Below are 18,247 nucleotides of genomic sequence, written 5' to 3' on the forward strand. Positions count from 1 at the left end.
CCACAAGGTTTTGAGAAATCATAATCTATTCACCACCCCAGCACATTTGCCTGACTGAGATTACCAGCCTTCATCCTCCAGGCCTTTCTCCTCCACTGCTTGTAACTTAGCATTTCTTGTTTATTTTCAGCTTTAGCTCCCACAATGTACTGAAATGATGTGTACTGAAACATTTGTTCACACAAATAAGGGAAGGTGATAGCTTCCCTCCCTGACCACATGCTCTCACTTCTGTTCCAAGTCTTAATTAAAATGATACTACAGGAAGCAAATCAATTAACAGATACCTTACAAGATACTTTATTCACTTACACATGTACACACAATTACTTACAAATATCACATTACTGCTTTAGCTTATCTGTTAGCAAATGCTGCTAATGAACTGCAGTGTTGCTGAAATGGGTAACAGACAGCTAGGAAACCAGGGAAAGTGTTCCAAGATATTCTCTCAAAATAAATTTTACATTTTGTTGTCCAAAATGTGGGAGAAAATTGCTATCCAGTTTCCTTTGCATATTTGACAAATGACCTGCATTGTGAAAGTCAAAAAATGCCCATATTGAAATCCCTTTAGTTACAGTTACAAGTAGTACAGTAGCTTATTCTTTATAAAAACAAAATTCTGATGTATCTGCTTTTATGTTCTAACAGCATGTTTCCTCTAAGTCCCTGACCCAGCACATCAGCTCTGCCTGATCTGAAAGTTGGTTACTGGATAGGAAGCCCTGGTCTCCATGATTTTTCTGAGTGATGTTTCTTAATAACACTCAGAATTTCTAGGTTGGAATTCAGTCTTACTTCTGCTTCTTTTTTCTTCTTATTATTTTTTTTTCTTTTTTTTTTCTTTTTTTTTTTTTTTTCTTTATTTTTCTTTTTTTTCTTTTTTTTTTTAAAGTTGGATTAAATCTCTTATATTAATGGAAAGCTGGAAAGAACTTTATTTATTATGATCTGCCCCACTGAGAGCAGAAACAGGTGTAAGTGAACTTTAAGAATGTATGTAAGGTGAGAGATTTAAAAAACCCATATGTCTATAGATGTTGGCTTGAGCTAAAAGGTTATGAAGATCCTATTTATTTACAGGTTGTGGTCTTTGGATCTGGATAATGGTAAGTCACAATAAAATAGTGTAAGATCCTGGAGTTATCCTGTAATGCTACAACATAAAGCTCTGCCTGTGAAATATTGGGATATTACTTAATTAAGTTGGGCATGCCATCTACCTGAGGCCCCCGAGCCTTGAAGTTCTGCTGAGTTTCCTGAGAGAAGCTGTAGCAAGAGCAGAGGATGTTGGCCAAGAGTTCCCAAAGCTCCCACAGCTGAGATTGCCTGCCCTGTCTGCACAAGGTGAAAGAAAAGCCTTGAAATACAAAAATCTTCCTTTTTTCTTGCACCTTGTGATGACAATATCTTATATACAGCATTCTTGAAAGAAGAGGATTAAACAGAATAGAATCAACAGAAATATTTTCTGAACTGAGACCAAAGCCACCAACTCAAAGCTTTGGTAAAAGTTGGAAGATGTTGACAGAATAAGTTGGGTTTCAATTATTTTAAATTATTTAAACTACTCTAAATGTTCTGAAACAAAGCTCCCATTTTTCTTCTCATCACTTCCACTGTAAGAAGCTTCTAATGGGAGACAGGCAAAGCAATTTTGATGTAATCAAGTCCAGCAGAACATATAAGGATAGAACAAAAATGAACATGCTGGGAAACTGTAATTATTCACAAATTCTGATTGAACTTAGTTTTATACTAAAAAATAGGGATAAGGAAATTCTAGAAATAACAGATTAGCTTGTTTGTACCATGTTGACATGAAGTGTCAATAGAAGATGAAAAACATTATTTCCAAAAGGAATTTTTAATTTTAAATGGCCGTAATTAGTTTTAAATGGGTGAAATGTTTACTCCCACCTACAAAAGACATTAGTCTAGATCTAAAAAATAAATAAAACTTTAAATTAATGAAATGTTTTCTTACAACACAAATCATGTATTTCCTGAAATAAATGAGAAGCCTTGTTTTGTTTTAACATCAAATGAAAGTTGCTGAAATCATTATTTACTTATCTTGAAATATGGGTGTGACCATGAATTCTGCTGCTGAATTATATTGCCACCTTTCTGATTACCTGGTATTTAATTGACTTTAGAAATCAATCACATAATTATCACAGAATAAAGAGGACCTATTAGTGAACAGAGCTAATCTATTTTATTTTCCTCATACATTTCCTTCATATACGTGCTGAGGGTTCTTTTGGGTGCAGGTGATTGAAGTTAGCTGCACTATAAGGTCTTCCTGTAAACAATCAATCAACCTTTCAGCTAAAGAACAAAGGAAAGGATTGCTATTGGTAAGATCCCTGCCTATGCACAAGAGACTTCTATTGATCCTCAGGCCAGGTAACTGTTGACTGTAAAAGGGTTATTGATCTCTTGTACTTTGGTTTCTTATTGCTTTGCTGTCATCTGTGAAAAGAAAGAAAAATCACAGGTTAATGATAACTCTGGCTTTGGTTTTACCTGGATTATCCCAGGTAAAACATCACTGTAAAAGCTGAGCTTGGAGATACCCAGATAGAAATCACAGGAATTCTAGAAAATTATTAATTCTGGAGATGCTGGAGTTACATTCCTGAAGTTCCTTTCACTTAACTTTTCTTTTACTAGATGTTTCTTTGTACCTTTGGAGGCTTCTGGTTTTTTAAGTGAATTAACAGAACAAATGCATGCTTGTGGCTTTTGTGGTGACTTCCAGATGCCCTTGTCACTGCCAGGTAGGAACCCACTGGCAGCAAGCCATGCGTTTTTAGGTAGCATCCCAGTGCTCCCTGTATTGCAGACACTGGACTATTATCATTTGGGGTGTTTCCCAGCATTGCCTTGCCACAGAGTGGGGAGCAGCTGAGCAGCTTCTGGATCCCCTTTGTGGATGCATCTTCCCAGGAGTTTGTTACTTGGACTGCTTGTTGCTGTGGGGCAGCTGTGCAGTGTGCCTGGCCTTGCACTGGGGTGTTCTAGGGAAACCACTGGGAAGCTGTGGGACAGCACAGTTAAATTTCCTGCCTTAGCCTATGCAGAGAGACCAGCAGATCTGGGCTGTCAGCAGGGGCTCAGCATAACCCAACAGCCTTTACTGCTGTGTGAGTTTTCCCTAGGTGTATGTGCCTCTACAACTTTGGTTCTGCCCAGTGCTGTCACTCCACCTCCCTGTGCCACCCCCTTCCTCCAGAACATACCTGTTTTGGCTTGATCCCGAATTTGACCTGCAAAGTGTAGAGAGCGAGCTATTAATTGTGACTTTCAGAGCCATAATCAAAGATGAGAATTTAAATGAGTAACACATTAGAGTTGTGGAAATGCAGGAACTTTTTTATTTTTCTCTTTACTGCTCTAAATGGTTTATTCAGTTTTGCTCCATCTAGTGTCAGTGCTTGGGAATACGATCTTGTCTTGCAGCTCTCGACTTGTTTATATTAAATCTCAAAACTCCACAGGGAAATGAACTTCATCGTAGTCCCATTCCTACAATACTACTTAAACCTTTTCTGGTGTCTTTGCTAAAGAAAGATGTCACAGGAGATTTGGTGGGCAGGGACAATGCTTCACATAATTTGCCTCAGCCTTTTTTCCTTCTCAGAGAGAAATTTTGTCACTCGTGTCTTTTAGAATGCTCTGCCAAAATTTCCTGTTCACGTGAAATTCACTGCCCTGTTAAGTGTCTGTGAGATTCTGATTCTCATCTTTGCAGTCTGACCTGGGCATACAGTGCATGGGAGACCATATGGTGAGACATAGATAGGCTGGAATCAGAGGTATTGTTTCTGTTCTGCTCCTTTTCCTCCCTTATTTCTTTCTCTGGTTTGGGGCTGGGGTGAGTGAGCACAGCTCTGTGAGGCAGCAGTGCCTGCACTGTCCTGCAGCACAGTCACAGCTGAGTTCCCATCCTGCCTGCTTTGCCCAGCCCCTGGGAGCTTCCAGGGCAGCCAGGCGAGGTGTCTGCTGGAATGGGGACAAAGGCTCACCTGTACCTGCCTGCAGACTGGTGACCACACTGCAGCTACCAGGGGCTTGTCTCAGCCCTCCTTTTCAGGCAGTGGTTTTCTGTGTTTTTCCTTTAGAAGACCATACAAATTTTCCACTGACTCTGTGAGCCTCTGCAAAGTGTCTTTAAACCCCATTTAAATGTGTATGGAAAGCCTTTAAGCCCATAAACTTCTGTGCACTGCTGAGAAGTACACCACGGATCCCCAAGCATTTGCAGCCTAGAGGCAGAAGTCAGCATCACTTTGTGGTACTCATTGATTTCTTTCAGCTTTCTATTTGTTCTCTGACACCAAGCTGTAAAGTGCACATGAATTATAGAGAGTGGAATGTTATAGGCAGCAAACAGGAGAAAAACAAACAGCAGAGCTGATCCTTAGTACAGGTTGTTCAACTCTCGGACAGTAAGAGATCAGGGAACTGAAATAAAAATTATGTGATAGACTGTACACAAGGTCTTTAAAAGGATCTGTAAATAATCTTATTTTCTGACATGTCACTGACAAAAGCTCCTAAGATCTGAAGTCAGGGATTCCTTTTTCATAAATTTAGTGTGAACTTGTGTGCAGAAATGAAATGTGAGACATGAAAACCTGTGAGTTGGAATATGCAAGAGCTCTAATTTGATGCTGTTCTTGTCTGACTAACACCTGTGGCACTCTTGAGTCTCTGGCATCAAGAGGCTTGGTTTGTGTTGGTTTTAAGCTGTCCTTTAGCTATCATAGCAGCTTTCATTCCTAGCTAATCCTGTGTTGTCACTTGTCTGGCAAGCCCTAGGCAACACAAAGCCACTCAGTTTGTTTGGCAGAGTGGTGCTGCCAGGGAGCAGGAGGCTCTTTGCTCAGTGGCATCTAATATTTGAGTTACCCTGGGTGCCTGTTGACAGGGGTGAAGAGGGTACTCTTCCAGAAATATTTCTCTTTTGGTTTTTTGTTTTGTTTTGTTTTGTTTTAATCCAGACTAGCAGCAGCTCTAGGGAAGGGTAGAATTACTCGTTTAGTGCTGGAATCATTTGCACCAGCAAGTTTGCCAGCAGCGACCACGATGGCTGTGGAAGGAATTGCCTCTGACAGGTGTCTGAATATTACCAGGAAAGCATTCTCCTGACTCAGCAGGTCTGGCACCAACTCTTACAATCAAATTCTTTAGAGCTATTCAAGACTAGGCTCAAGCAGGTGTGCAGAGGGGTAGGAAGGAGTAAGGATTCTTCCCTGTTTGGCAGCTGTGAAAAGGTCAAGCACAAAGGCAGTCCCCAGATCCAAGAGGAGAACAGGAGCCCTGGGCGAGGTACCCTCCCAGGGAATGTGGAGGGTGGCCAGAGAGGAGCAAAAAATAGCCAGAAGTGTGGGTCTGCCCATCAGGCTGGTAGCTGGCATCAGTGAGGTATGCTGAATCCTGGAAACAGGTTTAATGAATTAATCTCACCCCAGCAGTTTGTGCCATACGTACATGTGTAGTATATATGTATAAAACTGGCTTTCAGGGGTTGTGTGTATCTATATTCCCTCAATCCAGGAATGGTGCTAAGGGAGCTGAGAGCCTACAGAGTGTCTTACTGCTGCTTTTTAAAGCATGCTGTCCCCAGCATAGTGCAAAGCTTAATGTCCTTGATTTTGAAGTGTGTGATAAAGAGATTAATTTCATTTTATGGAAAGGGTAACCTGAGCCAGTGACTTGTCCAAGGTTGTTCAGAAGAGCAAGTTCAGCTAGAGAGGGCAGTCACAGAAGTAGGAAGAAAAACCAGTTTATTACTCTAGTCAGTGGTGACTAATGCCTCAACACAAAATGGGTATTGACATTTTGTTTATGCAAATGTATATGTATGAGGAGTTGAGACAGCCATTTCTGCTGAGATTATTTGCCCATTTTTTAACATTTGCACACACATGGAGTTGTTTAGATCATCATACTCGTACTTCAATTTATTTGCAATGTATGCATTACTATGGCATTTGTGAAGTTTTAGACATTTTCCATTAAACTCAACTCCCAGGATGCATGCTGAGGAAACCTAAAACAGTGACTGAATACAGCCCCCAGCCTATCAACCACTCACTAATCTCTACAGTGCTGAGAGAGGAATTGGCCCTGTTCTGCTGTATCAAAAGGGCCAGACTCACCTTGTGCAGGGGGTATCTACTCAGTGAAGTCCAAATGCACTTCTGCTTAAGAGGACTGGAGCCCTCCAAGTTTGTCTTCCACTCCCATTCTCCTGACAGTCCTTCACTAATGGTTTTAGGCCATGGTGGCAATGAGAAGAGAGGCTCTGTAGTCAAAACAGACCTCACAGGAATAATTTGTGACCAATTTTGCAAAGCTTATTTGGATCATTGAAGACGTTAAGTGTCATTGCTCACTCTGTTTTTCCTTATATGTAAACCACTAACAGCTTCTGAAAACTTTGTTGACGTGATAATTAATTGTATGTAGAATATCCTACTTGTCAGAATGAAAGACCTTGTGAAGGTCTGCTTGGGAAACTAAGAGTGGCAAGTGAAAGAACAGCTTAGGGTATCACTGGGTGATGTTAAAAGAATCCTTTCACACAAGGTGGCAAAGATTCTGCTTAATCTACAAGAGTGGTCTGCTACAGATCCAAGAAGATGAAACCAACTGCACAGTTTAAAAGGAATATTCCTGGGAGAGGAAAAGAAAAACTAGGCTTGTTTTAGGAGAGTAAAGATAGATGCAGGCAGCTTGCTGCCAGACTGTGGGCTGAACTTACAGTGTTACCTGTGAATAGCTGGCACAATATATGAGAGGCTGCAATGCATTTCAGTGCTCAGCATCCTGGGAAACCTGTGCTCTCCATATTGACCCTTTTCCCTGGTGCACCACTCTTCCAATGACACTCTCAGGCAAGGCCAAAGTCTTCTCTTTTTTTCCCAATTTGTATTTACTTCTGAATTTGGTTTGTAAATTTTCAGACCATTTTCCAAAGGAGTCCCACATGTGGCTTTTTCAAGTACCCACTCCTGCATCAAAACTACATTTCCAGTTTATTTGTAGACTCAGACTCTGGTGACTTACAGAATGTGTCTCTCATTTGCAGGTGCTGGGACTCGTGTCTATGTTTTTGGCTTCCTGTTTATTAAATTATGCATTCTGCAATTCACAATGTTATAGACTGAGTTGGAATATTTGGATCAGAAGGAACTCTTCTCATCTCCAAAACATGATGTTTGTCTTTCTATCTGACTTTAAACCTGTTTGAAGGATGTGATATTTTTAGATCAGATCTTGTTCACTGTCTCTGCCTATCAGGCTACAGACCTGAACATGACAAAATTCTGGGAAAAAGACTCTTGGTTCAGATGTTCAGGCTGCCACAGTTCTGAGAGCTGGAAGAAGTTGCAGCTCAACATTGAAAACTGCATATGATTGCCCAAACCTAATCTTTTCCATGCCATCCATCTGTGATGCTTATTTTTTCAAAGTGGATGATTTCACCTCCTATGCAATGTGTGGCACTGTTTTTAGAGACTTTTAGAATATATTAGAGGCTTTCAAGGTGCAGTTACATTCCAAGAACTCCTCCATTCACCTAAAGAATGCTACAATTCTCAAGAGTATCTTGTGTTTCTCAAGCACAGTCTAGCAAAGGAGAGAGAAGTTGGTGTTTTAGAAGTCAGGAGGGAAAATAGAATATTCAGATGAGGCTTTGGGTAGGAAACGAAAATCACCAATACACTTGGCAAGCACTTCCCAAGCTCCTCCTCTCTGCCATAAAACATCAGAAGAACTTGTGTATTGCATTTAAAACCTGATTTTCTACTGAATGATTCACATGGAGTCCTGAATTATTTACTTGGAATCCTGTAGAACCCAGTGAGTGGCACGAGGTATTTTGTGTGTGCTGTTGCCCAGGATGTGTTGACAACAGATTCATTTGCAGCAGGTTTAAAATATGTACCTTTTCCTTTTTAGTAAATATTCTCTGTTTCTCCACCCTTCTCCTTGTCTCTGTATGTCTCTTTCTTTGTCTCCTGTCAAAATAAATCTGGCTGACATGCACTGTAGTTAATTCAAAATATTGCCAGCATTAAATGTGCCCAGACATTTTTATGAATACATTAAACTTGCATGAAATTTTTAGGCATTATAATTTACCAAGCTTACACCAAGATGGCATTTGATACTGACATGAGCTATTAATTAAAAAAGAGGACGTTAAATAATTGTCAGTTGACATATAAATTGCTGTTTTGTTGGCTGACAGAATCTTGCCTCAAGCCTTTTTCTTCTCAAGTGTTAGTAAATATCCCATTGAGTTTAAGGGCAACCCATTGTGAATTGATTGTTTAAATCTTAATGTTATGTACCTGACTAAATAAAGTGGTAAATTCTGTTAATTATTTCACAATGAGCTGTCAGTGTCATGTGGGTATCAAAACACTTGTGTCTTAAGTATTTTGGAAATTATCAAGGGGGACACATCTGAACATTTCCTGATTTTTGTGAAAATCTGTTCTTGGAAGGGGTCATTTAGGTTCAGTGCCAGCTAATTGGGGTTCTGGCACAGAAGATGATTATCTGCATCAACACCTTCAGCTGGTATGAGGCTGAGCAACTCCACTGGCTATGAAAGTGCAGTGCTGGGTGATGCCCACTCAGGGTATTTCCCAGCTAGGGAAATACTGAGTGGCTGCTGGCATTTGTAGGAATAATGATGTAGAATTTAAAACAAAATTTGGCTGAAGGTGAATTTGGTTGAGTGTTCTATCAGTTCAATTAAGTACTTTTTTCCTGAACAAGCATTAATAATCATCCCTGGTCAAGCAGAAACTGAAGCTGTTTGCAGAAGATTTGCCAGTTCTTCTCTCCAGTCCTAAAGGGATGGTGTCTCCTAACACTGAAGGTTTCAAATTGCCTTTCCCTGAGGGATTTGGGATGGCTATATGGTTGGTTGGAATGAATCAAGTGATTTCAGATAATAGACTTCACTTTATCAGAGGGTTTTCTAGGACTAGCCACTGGTCTAAAAATTCCATGAATTAGAATTCCCTAGGGAACTAAAACAAGTAGGTAAAATCAACTTAGACCTAATTATCATATGTCTCTCTGGTGACCTGAATAAATCCTGGTAAGGATTAGTTTATTAGGGGCATTTTTTAGATATTTCTATGGCTCTGGTAGTATTTTTACTGCCAGAGGTTTCCTTAAAACCAGCAGAAGGCTATACTGTTTCCACAGATTATTACCAGCATTATAGAATCTCTTAGCGACCTACCAGAGAGTAATACATAGATGCCCTAAAGTGAATGAGAACAAAGATTTGCTAGTAAATTAGTGACTAACACAGCAGAATTGAAAAGTACACTGATTAAGAAGTGACAGTGGATTCCTAGGGTTGTTTCCTACTTAGCCATAGAAGTGTCATCTTTAACATAAATAGTTTTGCCTCAAAACATTGTGGAATTAGAGTTTCTCTCACTGGTCAGTGTCAGTGGCTTTAAGGCAAAATGTTTGCATATTGTGTCACACTTCCAGCCCTAAGACCAGAATTTTGTCATGAAACTGGAAATTTCACTCTACCTTTTAGCAAATGCCTGTGGACTGGGACAAGGAAATATCAAAGAGGTCAATGTAAGGTCATCATTGAAGACATTAAATTTTGCTGCCACCACAAAGTCAATCATTTCCTCTAGAAAGATCAGGGGATGATGTAATAAATGTTCAGATTGTCTCTGAAGAAAAATACGACACATAATAAACAGCAAAGAGAGCTAGAGAAGTCCAGTGTGGAACACTCCATAGATCATCCTGTCTGCATTTCACCCAGGCAGTAAATCTACCACTACCTTCTGTCTTTCTTCTTGTCTTTGTCCCTCTCATCACTTTATTCTCTTTTCTCTTGACTCTGGGCTCTGAATCTCAGTCTGCTGGGTTTTCCTGTGTATTTGTGAAATGTTAAAATGCTGTTAGAAGGAATGCCTTTTCCCATGCAGATTCACTAGATATCCCAGTCCTCTGGAGGCTTACCATGTGGGTTATGTGCAATCATTCAAATGTGGGAAGCATCATGCATAATGGAGAGAGAGAAATTAAAAGTTGTGCACAACAGAAAACACAGGGACTCTTACCTTCTATCCATTTTGCCCTCTGACTCTAAAGTGAGAAGAAGAAAATGTGGTTAGTTGAGGAACAAGGAACAGGGTGGTGATAGGCCTCCACAGAATTTGTGAGGAGGCAACCAGGAGTACAGAGTTACAGGTGGTTAAGATCCAGCCAAACTTTCTGAGGCAAAAGTCTTTGGTATTAGTTGTGTCATGCAACATTCCTAAAGCCCTTTCTGATTCTTCCAGCTGGAATATCTCATGACGATTTTCTCAGAGCTGTATCTTAGCTAATACTTTGTCTGGTTTGAGTTTGGTTGTAGCATATCCCGAGGGTATCATGAGAAACAACTTATAGGCTAAAGAGGCAGGCCTGGTTACAGTGAAATGTGAATCTGCAATTCTAGGCAGTCCAGAAATTCAGACACTTTAAAATTAATTCTTCACAGGAAAACCAGAGCTGTTGTACATACACAATTGCTAATGCTGAAGGTCAGATGTGCTGTGTCAGAAGATGAGGAGAGCTAGATCCATGGAAAAGGGATCAGGAGCATTTTTTTCTTACCTCCAAAGACACTGTCAACCCCTTTGGCTTTGATCATGCAGATTATTACTGCCACAAAACCGATTGCTAGAGCTGCTCCCAGAGTAACTCCTATAATAACATATGTGTAATCTGCAAATATTGAAAGCAACTCAGTGAGTATACACCATTAAGTAATAAGTACACTATTTGAGTTTCAGATGTAACAAAGTTTAAATGCATACCTAAAAAAACCCCAAAAAAACACTGAGCCAGAGTAGGTAGTTGAGAGGAGAATGAGTCTATTCTCTCAAACCCCTGAGTACCATGAAACCATGTGAACCTGTGGCTAAGGGGCTCAAGGGTGTTCTATGATAATGAACAACTTCAGCTTTTGGTGTGTGCAGGTCTCAGCTGAGTTTTAGTGCCAGGGCTTTACTTTTACCCCCAAAGCAAAATTCCCCATCCACACTCCTTTGCCAGTCTGCATCCTTCCAAACTGTTAGTGCTGCTTCCAGATATGCACACTCACATTTCCACCTCCCAGTCCCTTGCCTCCTGCCTTGCCCAGCTGTTCTGCCTCTGTCTTTGCTGGGAGGAAGGAGAATTTTAAATGATGTGTTGGGATTTGGCATCACTGTGTGTACATAGGGGTCAGCAGGAGGGTGCCTGTGTTCAGGATTTCAGTCCCATGCTCTGTCCTCATACACATAATTTAAAGTGTCAGTCACATGACAGGCCTCTGCAGCATCAGGCAACTACAAACTCACAGTGCTTATCTTCTACACTTAAAAAGTATACAAAGTCTTCTAAGGACATTCAGTTTTGTTATTTTGCCTCTAACTTCCTGTCTGGAAGTGAAAATCCCACCATGCACTCACCTATTTCCTCCTCTGGGTTTCCAGAAGCATGTACCTTTGCTCTCCAAAAATCTGGAATGGAAATATTTTAGCCTGTTAGGACAATGAGCAGAATGCCATTTCTGACTTTTTCCAAGTTGATTCTAATAAATCTTAAGATAGAATCTGAGGCTTCCTGCATTAGTGAAATGTTATCAATCAAGTTAATGAAGGCATCCTAGAAATGTGGCCACACTGTGCCAGTTTTTGACCAGAAGAGAAAATACAATTCCAAAATTTTATATTGCCTTAGCACTGTTTCCATGGTTTTGTCTCTGCAAGCCAGAGAGCTTTATACAAGAGAAGCTGCTATAAATCAAGGAAAAGATTACAGATACACTAAAGCTAATAAAACATGCTAATAAGTGAGGATATGGCATAGCCCAACACCCCCATCAAGAAAACATGAATCCCAATCCTGCCTGTAGTTCCAGTCATCAGAATGTGATTTATTGCTGGCAGAGAAGAGTCTTTTCCTCTTGCAAGCAAATTTTGTGGGCTGGAAGCAAACCTTTCCAGAGAATTCTACACCAAGTTCCCTGTTCATGAAAAGGACCTCCTGGCTCTTCCCTTCTCCATAAAGCCACTGAGCCAATGGTGCCTGATGCTCAGAGTGTGCAGGCCCTGAGAATGGAGTGGCTCTGAAGAAAACAATTCATTCCCTCATACTTTAGGAAGAAAACAGAATCAACATTTTCTAAAAATGAGAAATGGGAGAAGTCACGTTTAGTTTTAATGTTGCTTGGTTATTATAGGAAATTGTTAAAAATGTACGCACAAATTTTTTTTTTGGTGCAAGGATATTTCCACCAAAGCCTTTTCAAGTGGCTCCAAATGATGTAACTGGTGTGTAAATGCATGAGGTGCTGGACCATGAGAAGGTTTTACAGGCAGATGTGACTCCTGCATTCTACACCTGTGTGCTGCTAAACTCCTGTGTCCTGCACAGGCTTCAGGCAGAGCACAAAGTCACTGATCTTTGGTCAGGGTGACAGTACATGTGGCACCTGGTGGGAACACAGCTGCTTTACACACAACATCATCTTTTCTTTGGCATTCCCCACCATAGCAGGGAATTGGGATGGAATATTGTCTGGCTGAAACCCAAGAAGAATTTCAGTGTCTTAAATGCACTCAGCTTTCCTACTGCTAAGGTGTCCAGCATTGTAAGTCCCAGCTCCTCTCCTCCATGTTTTGTGGAGAAATAATTTTATTTTCTTTATTTTCTGTGTTTTCATTTGTTGTCCAATAAAATGAATGCTAGAAACATGACTGCTTTTAAATTTGAAGCGTAGTTCTTACATTCCAAAACAAGGCATTTTGGTATCTTTACAGAAATAATCTTTTGTCTGTTTTTCAGACTGTTAAAACTCTTGAACTGAGTGTGGGCCCTGGGGCTTCCAGGGTTATGTCAAAAAAATCTGATATATTGGGTGGCTTACAATAGATTTGTTTTTATTTCCTGGTCTTAATCATGTTTTTATTCCCAAATTTTAATAAATTACAAACCAAGCTTCAAAAATCTGGAGAAGAGCTTTAAAAAATCTTGAGTTTTAAATTGGGAACTATAATGCAAAGCCAAAAGGGGGTTTGTTGTTGTTGTTGTTGTTGTTGTTGTTGTTGTTGTTGTTTTCCCCCAAACTTTTCTTCATAATGAAAATATCTGGAAACTTATTTTGCACAAGCAGAAATGTTTTCTCTCCAAAACCTCCATGACACTCAAAAGAGGAGTAGTAAGGGGTAGAGAATCTATGCTTATACTGGTGACCAAAATCAAAGTTATAAAGATAAGGAAATTTAAAGAGAACAAAAAGCTCTAAGGCTACACAGTGGGCACAAAAAGCATAGCTTCTGTTTTTCCATATTAAAAACCAGTCTCTTTGCTCTCGCCTGTGATTTTATTTCATTATAAATTTAAAAATACACCTTTCTTCCATCCCCTTAATTATTCTTTGTGCTCATATGAAGAATGTTTTAAATTCAAGCATAATAAAAGTGATATTGTATTACTTTTATTATCCTAATGATCATAATACATAGACCTTAATGTATGCTTTCTAATGGAATTAAACCAGTGACAGATTATGTGTTTTATGGCAGAAATAATATTTTACATGGAATATTTTATGTAGGTCAGTTTAATATATTGAAATTAAATTATTAGTTTCTTTTTAAAAAGGGAGGGGAAATTCCTGAAAACCCACAAGACTAAAGAGAATATTTTCAATTCATATTTTCAATATGCTTTTAATTAAGGTTTAATATCATTTACTGGATGCTGCTTAAATACCGTTTGCTTTCGGAGACAGCACTAGGTGGATTCTATTTGTTTCAGTTTTTTCTTGGGTGGAAATAGGTGGATTAACAAATTCAAATACACGTTTTTTCTGTTTCACATTTCTTGATCTTATCTGCAATTTAGACCTACTGGGGATGTACAAAACCCACCCATTTGGGGGCGGTTAGAAATGATGCCTTAAACTTTGCAACGCTCTAAGTCCCAGCGCTGGATTCCTGACTCTCTCTGCAAAGAGTTTAGACCAACACTCACATCTTGAATAAACGCTCTGGACTGGCAGAGTATTCTCTGCTCTGTGGAAGAGCCCAGCAGAGGAATTTGACACCCAGGCTTGGGTGACCTGTGGATCATTTTTCAGAGCGGCTCGGAGCGGGGATGGGGATGTGCCCCGGGCTCTGGGAGCCTGCTGGGACACCGGCCTGCCATTCCCGGGGACATCCTGGTGAGTGTGGTGTCGGCAGAGCCCGCAGGTGAGGCTGCAGGCCGGAGGGATGCTGCCCTACAGGTGGGACAGTGCAGAAAGAGGAGCGGAGGATGCGCTGCGGGAGAAGGGAGATCCTGCTGCAAATACAGCCCGCTGCAAGGTACAGCTCCTGATGGGCCCGCAGATAAACACACCGGGCTGGGAGGCTCCAGTCTGTGATCTCGGTGTAACCCTGGGCAGAGCTGAGCCCAGCAGAGAGCGGCTCCTGTGTCTGATGCCTGCTCTCCCTGACACACAGCGACACAGCTCTGCTCACACCCTGCCTCGCCCAGAGCTCGGCTCAGCCAGGAAAATGGTGCAGAATGCAATTTGGGCGTAAAATCAGGGAGCAGGAAGAGCTCAATTTCCCCCACCGGATCAGGTATTGTAAACCATTCCCAGGACAACCTGCAGTGATAAACAGTAATTTGTGCCTCGTCTTTCTAGGTACACAGCACTGGCCTTAGTCCCTTTGCTTATTACCTCCTGCTTCCACTGACTTTTTTCCCTTCCTCCAAAAACTGATATCTCTCCTCATTGCAACAGATAATGGCTGGTCCTGTGGCATTGCAGCAGCCAGGAGCCCAGTGCCATTTATAACTGAGGCAGCAAATTGGAAAAGAAGCAAATATCTGGGAAGCCCAGAGGCAGGGTAGAGCACGGCTGCAGATCTGCAGGCAGCTTTGCAGAAGGCGAGGCGGGAGCGGATGCCCAGTGGATGCAAACTGGAATAAATGGTCTGCACGTCTCAGGTGGGGCAAACTGCCCCCTGGGATTCCCCAAGTGTAGACGGTGATTTTCTGTGAGTGTCTGCAGGAAGCAGGGGACTATGGGAGGAGCTCATTATTAGGTAGACGGTGAGGCTTTTGCCACCAGAGGGTGGTGCTTGTCCCCTTACCAAGAGTCCAGGGGCGGCAGTGACCCCTGGAACTGCAGCCAGTTCACCCCTTCCCCGTTATAGACCGCACTGTGCCAGTGTTTATACAGCCCCTGCTGAGGCTTCCTCGCCCTGAGCCCCACTTCTTCCCTGCACAGAGTGGCGATGAGTAAGGATGAAGTAAGAAACAGGCTGTGAGAAAACCCTGCTTTGGGCCAGCAGGGAGCATCAGCAGCAGCGTGAGTCAGGACTGTGACAGTCCAGTAAGGGAGAGTGGCAGAGTCCAAAAGCAGCTGGCAGTCAGCATGCACACAGGTCATTTTCCCCTCAAACTCTAATGAAGTATTGTTTGCTGTACAGGAAAAAGGAAACAAAGTGCTAAACGAGGTGCTCAACAGGTGCACATCTCATCTGCAAAGCTGCAGGCATTTAACTTCACGGTGCCTTCTTGAGCCCTCTGCACCCAGAATAGGAAATGTGAGCTATAAAACTCAGCAAAATACCCCTCTGGCTCAACAAATACTTTTTCTCCAAGAAACAAAGTTTTACACAATTAAGCTGGGGAATACATAAGCCCACCAAGCTCAGAAATAAAAGCTCTCGAAAAGAATGGAAAACAAGTAAGTTGGATCACTTACATAAGAGGAGAAGTGCTGTTGGGGCTGATCTCCAGCTTGTTAGTAAAGTCATGATGAAATTGTGACAACAGGATGGTTTCTCCCAAGTGTTCATGAATTTTGCTCTTCTGCAGTGTCTGAAAAAAAAAAGAAACTAAAGTAGGTCATATGATAATTGAGAAACTACAGTCACATCCTGAGCAGTTACATTTGCAAACAGAAGTTCCCTTTTTTGGGTTTAAGTTCAATATGTAAACAGACTTGAAAATGTTTTGTGGAGAAGGTGGACAGCCAACAGTCACAGCCTGGTTCAGCTCTCTAAGGGATCTTTAAACACTAATGTTATTTTTTACATTTCAAAATCATCCTACCACAGTGAATTTGTTTCTACTGAAATCTCCTAAATCAGTGGATAAGCGAGTGGATTTTCTGTCTTACAAGAAGAATTTTCTGAGCCATTCTCTTTCAGTGTCACTGGTTTTCCTATAAACTCAGCTTGAATGCTATCATGGTATTTTCAGCAGAGCACATATTTGAATAGTTCCCTTTCATAATCAGCTTTTTCAGGAGTAGAGAAGCAAATCACTGTGGCTGCTAAACCACTGCAAGCCAGTTCCCAGGCAGTAACTTCTGCCTAAGAAAAATGTCTTGATGTCCCTGGCCTATTTTGCTGTGTGAAGCATTGGTACAACTCACTGAGTGTGGCAGATGCCAAAGAAAGTATTTGTTACTGTTTGACCTGTAGTGTTGGTGTGCACACACACAAGTGTGTGTGTGTGTGTGTGTGTGTGTGTGTGTGTGTATGCAGTTCATTTTTGCTCTTTCTTTGCTCCTGGTTTTCTATGAGATCAGAGTTGGAAACACCAAAAACAAGCAAACAAAAATCTCCTCACCAGCTGGATGGGAATGATCAAGATCCTTGTAAGAAACCTCCAGTGTTTTTGTACCTCCTGTTTCATCTGCAAATGATCCCATGCTTCGAGGTTCCTGAAAACCTCTGTTAGAAGTAATTACAGGGATGTCAGCTTTCTTGTTTTGTTTTAGGGTTTCATGGTTGTTGGTTTTTTTGTTTTGTTTTGTTTTTGGTTTTTTTGGGTTTGGTTTTTTTTTTTTTTTTTTTTAATTTGGGGGTAGTTTTGTTTTATTTTGCTTTAGTTGGTTTTTGTTGCTTCTGTGGCCCAAATCAGCAGTCTCAAGTAGTTTCAGTATTTCAGAGAAGGAACTAAATTTCAGAGTATTTGGACGAAATCTCTAAAGCTATTTGCTTTATTCCATTGCTACTTTTCCATGAATGCTTCAAACAGCTCGGCTAGGTGACTGCACAGAGCTCACTGCATAAGCTTCGCTGTTCTTGTTCACAGCATACCTCCAGCATGGAAAAGCACTGGCCAGAATGAGACAGACTTAATATAATCCTGCTTTGTAATAGGTTTATTCTAATTCTTGACCAAATTGGGAAATGTGGTTTCAAGCACCGTCATCGTTATCAGCCTTCCCTCTATTCTTCACCATCCAGCCACTGGGCAGGATATATATGTTTAATTAATTCTGCTTTTACCTTCGACCTGTAAATAGTGGGAGTAATGTCAGATTTATACGTTATATGAATAACAAGGATTTCTCAGGAGACCCTATCTTGGTGAAAGAGGCTAACTGTAATTTTCAGCTGTGAGTAATTGTATATAATATAATCCTAAATGATTTTTCTTCTGTAATTTCATTAGAGTTTAGAAATTTAATTAGATTTTGAATCACTCTGAAATAAAGTAGCAAAACACCCAGAGACTAAGTGCAGTGGTTATTTTGTCCTCCGAGGCCAGAATTCTTGGTCTCAAATTGGCATGTGTTCATTAGGAGGAAGTTTGCAGAAGTTCTTGATATATTATTGTCTTTCAGAATGGACTCTGAATAGGTCTTTGGAGAGCATTAGAAGAGCACACAATTATTATACAGACTCTTTTTGAGGTTTAAGATCATCTGCCTTTCATATACTTAATAAAAATATGCCTCTAAAGTTGTTTAAGAAACTGTGGAGATAGGAAAGATGCTACTCCAGTGCCTCAGTGCTCTTCCTGGTTTATTAGCAACTCCAGTACCTGTGTATGATGATACAGAGAGGAGTTGTTTGCTTTACTTTAATGATTAGGTAGGTTTATGGTTATTTTTATTGCTACACATATGAACTGTCATGGTGGCTGTAATTAGAGACACACTAAAATGCTGTTCCTTCTATTCCATGTGAGGTTCAAAAGAAATCTGTCCTGGCCAACTTTGATTCTCTGTGGAATTCATTCTGTGGGCAAAAAGTGGATTCAGATGGCCCTGAACAGCATGAAGCAAAGACCAGTGCAGCAGCTGATTATAGCATGGAGTGCCAGGGTAGTTGTGGGTTCAAAAAGGAGATTCTCTTAAAAAAATGAAAAAAACAAATGTTGTGAAATGAAGAATTTCAGCAAG

The 18,247-nt window shown here is 40.8% G+C and overlaps 1 protein-coding gene across 1 annotated transcript; it reads right to left on the reverse strand.

Annotated features, from left to right (window-relative positions):
- Positions 1-708: 708 nt before the first annotated feature.
- TMEM273 (transmembrane protein 273) lies at positions 709-15,918 on the reverse strand. The gene is made up of 6 exons (XM_083866905.1): positions 15,812-15,918; positions 11,517-11,567; positions 10,678-10,788; positions 10,140-10,164; positions 3,252-3,278; positions 709-2,481 (listed from the first exon to the last, which is right to left on the reverse strand). Exons 1-6 carry the CDS (start codon positions 15,903-15,905, stop codon positions 2,478-2,480), a joined length of 312 nt encoding a protein of 103 aa, XP_083723031.1. The 5' UTR covers positions 15,906-15,918; the 3' UTR covers positions 709-2,477.
- Between the last annotated feature and the right edge of the window lie 2,329 nt (positions 15,919-18,247).

Source organism: Zosterops lateralis (assembly GCF_965231275.1).
Source record: "Zosterops lateralis genome assembly, chromosome: 8".
Lineage (NCBI taxonomy): Eukaryota > Metazoa > Chordata > Aves > Passeriformes > Zosteropidae > Zosterops > Zosterops lateralis.

Bases quoted from the DNA above. Each gene is read 5' to 3' on its own strand.
- TMEM273 (XM_083866905.1), bottom strand. From the start codon at position 15,905: ATGAACACTTGGGAGAAACCATCCTGTTGTCACAATTTCATCATGACT. The intron at 11,568-15,811 runs GTAAGTGATCCA...TTTCCATTCCAG, and splicing joins AACAGCACTTCTCCTCTTAT to ATTTTTGGAGAGCAAAGGTA. The intron at 10,165-10,677 runs GTAAGAAAAAAA...TTCTCACTTTAG, and splicing joins GGTTGACAGTGTCTTTGGAG to AGTCAGAGGGCAAAATGGAT.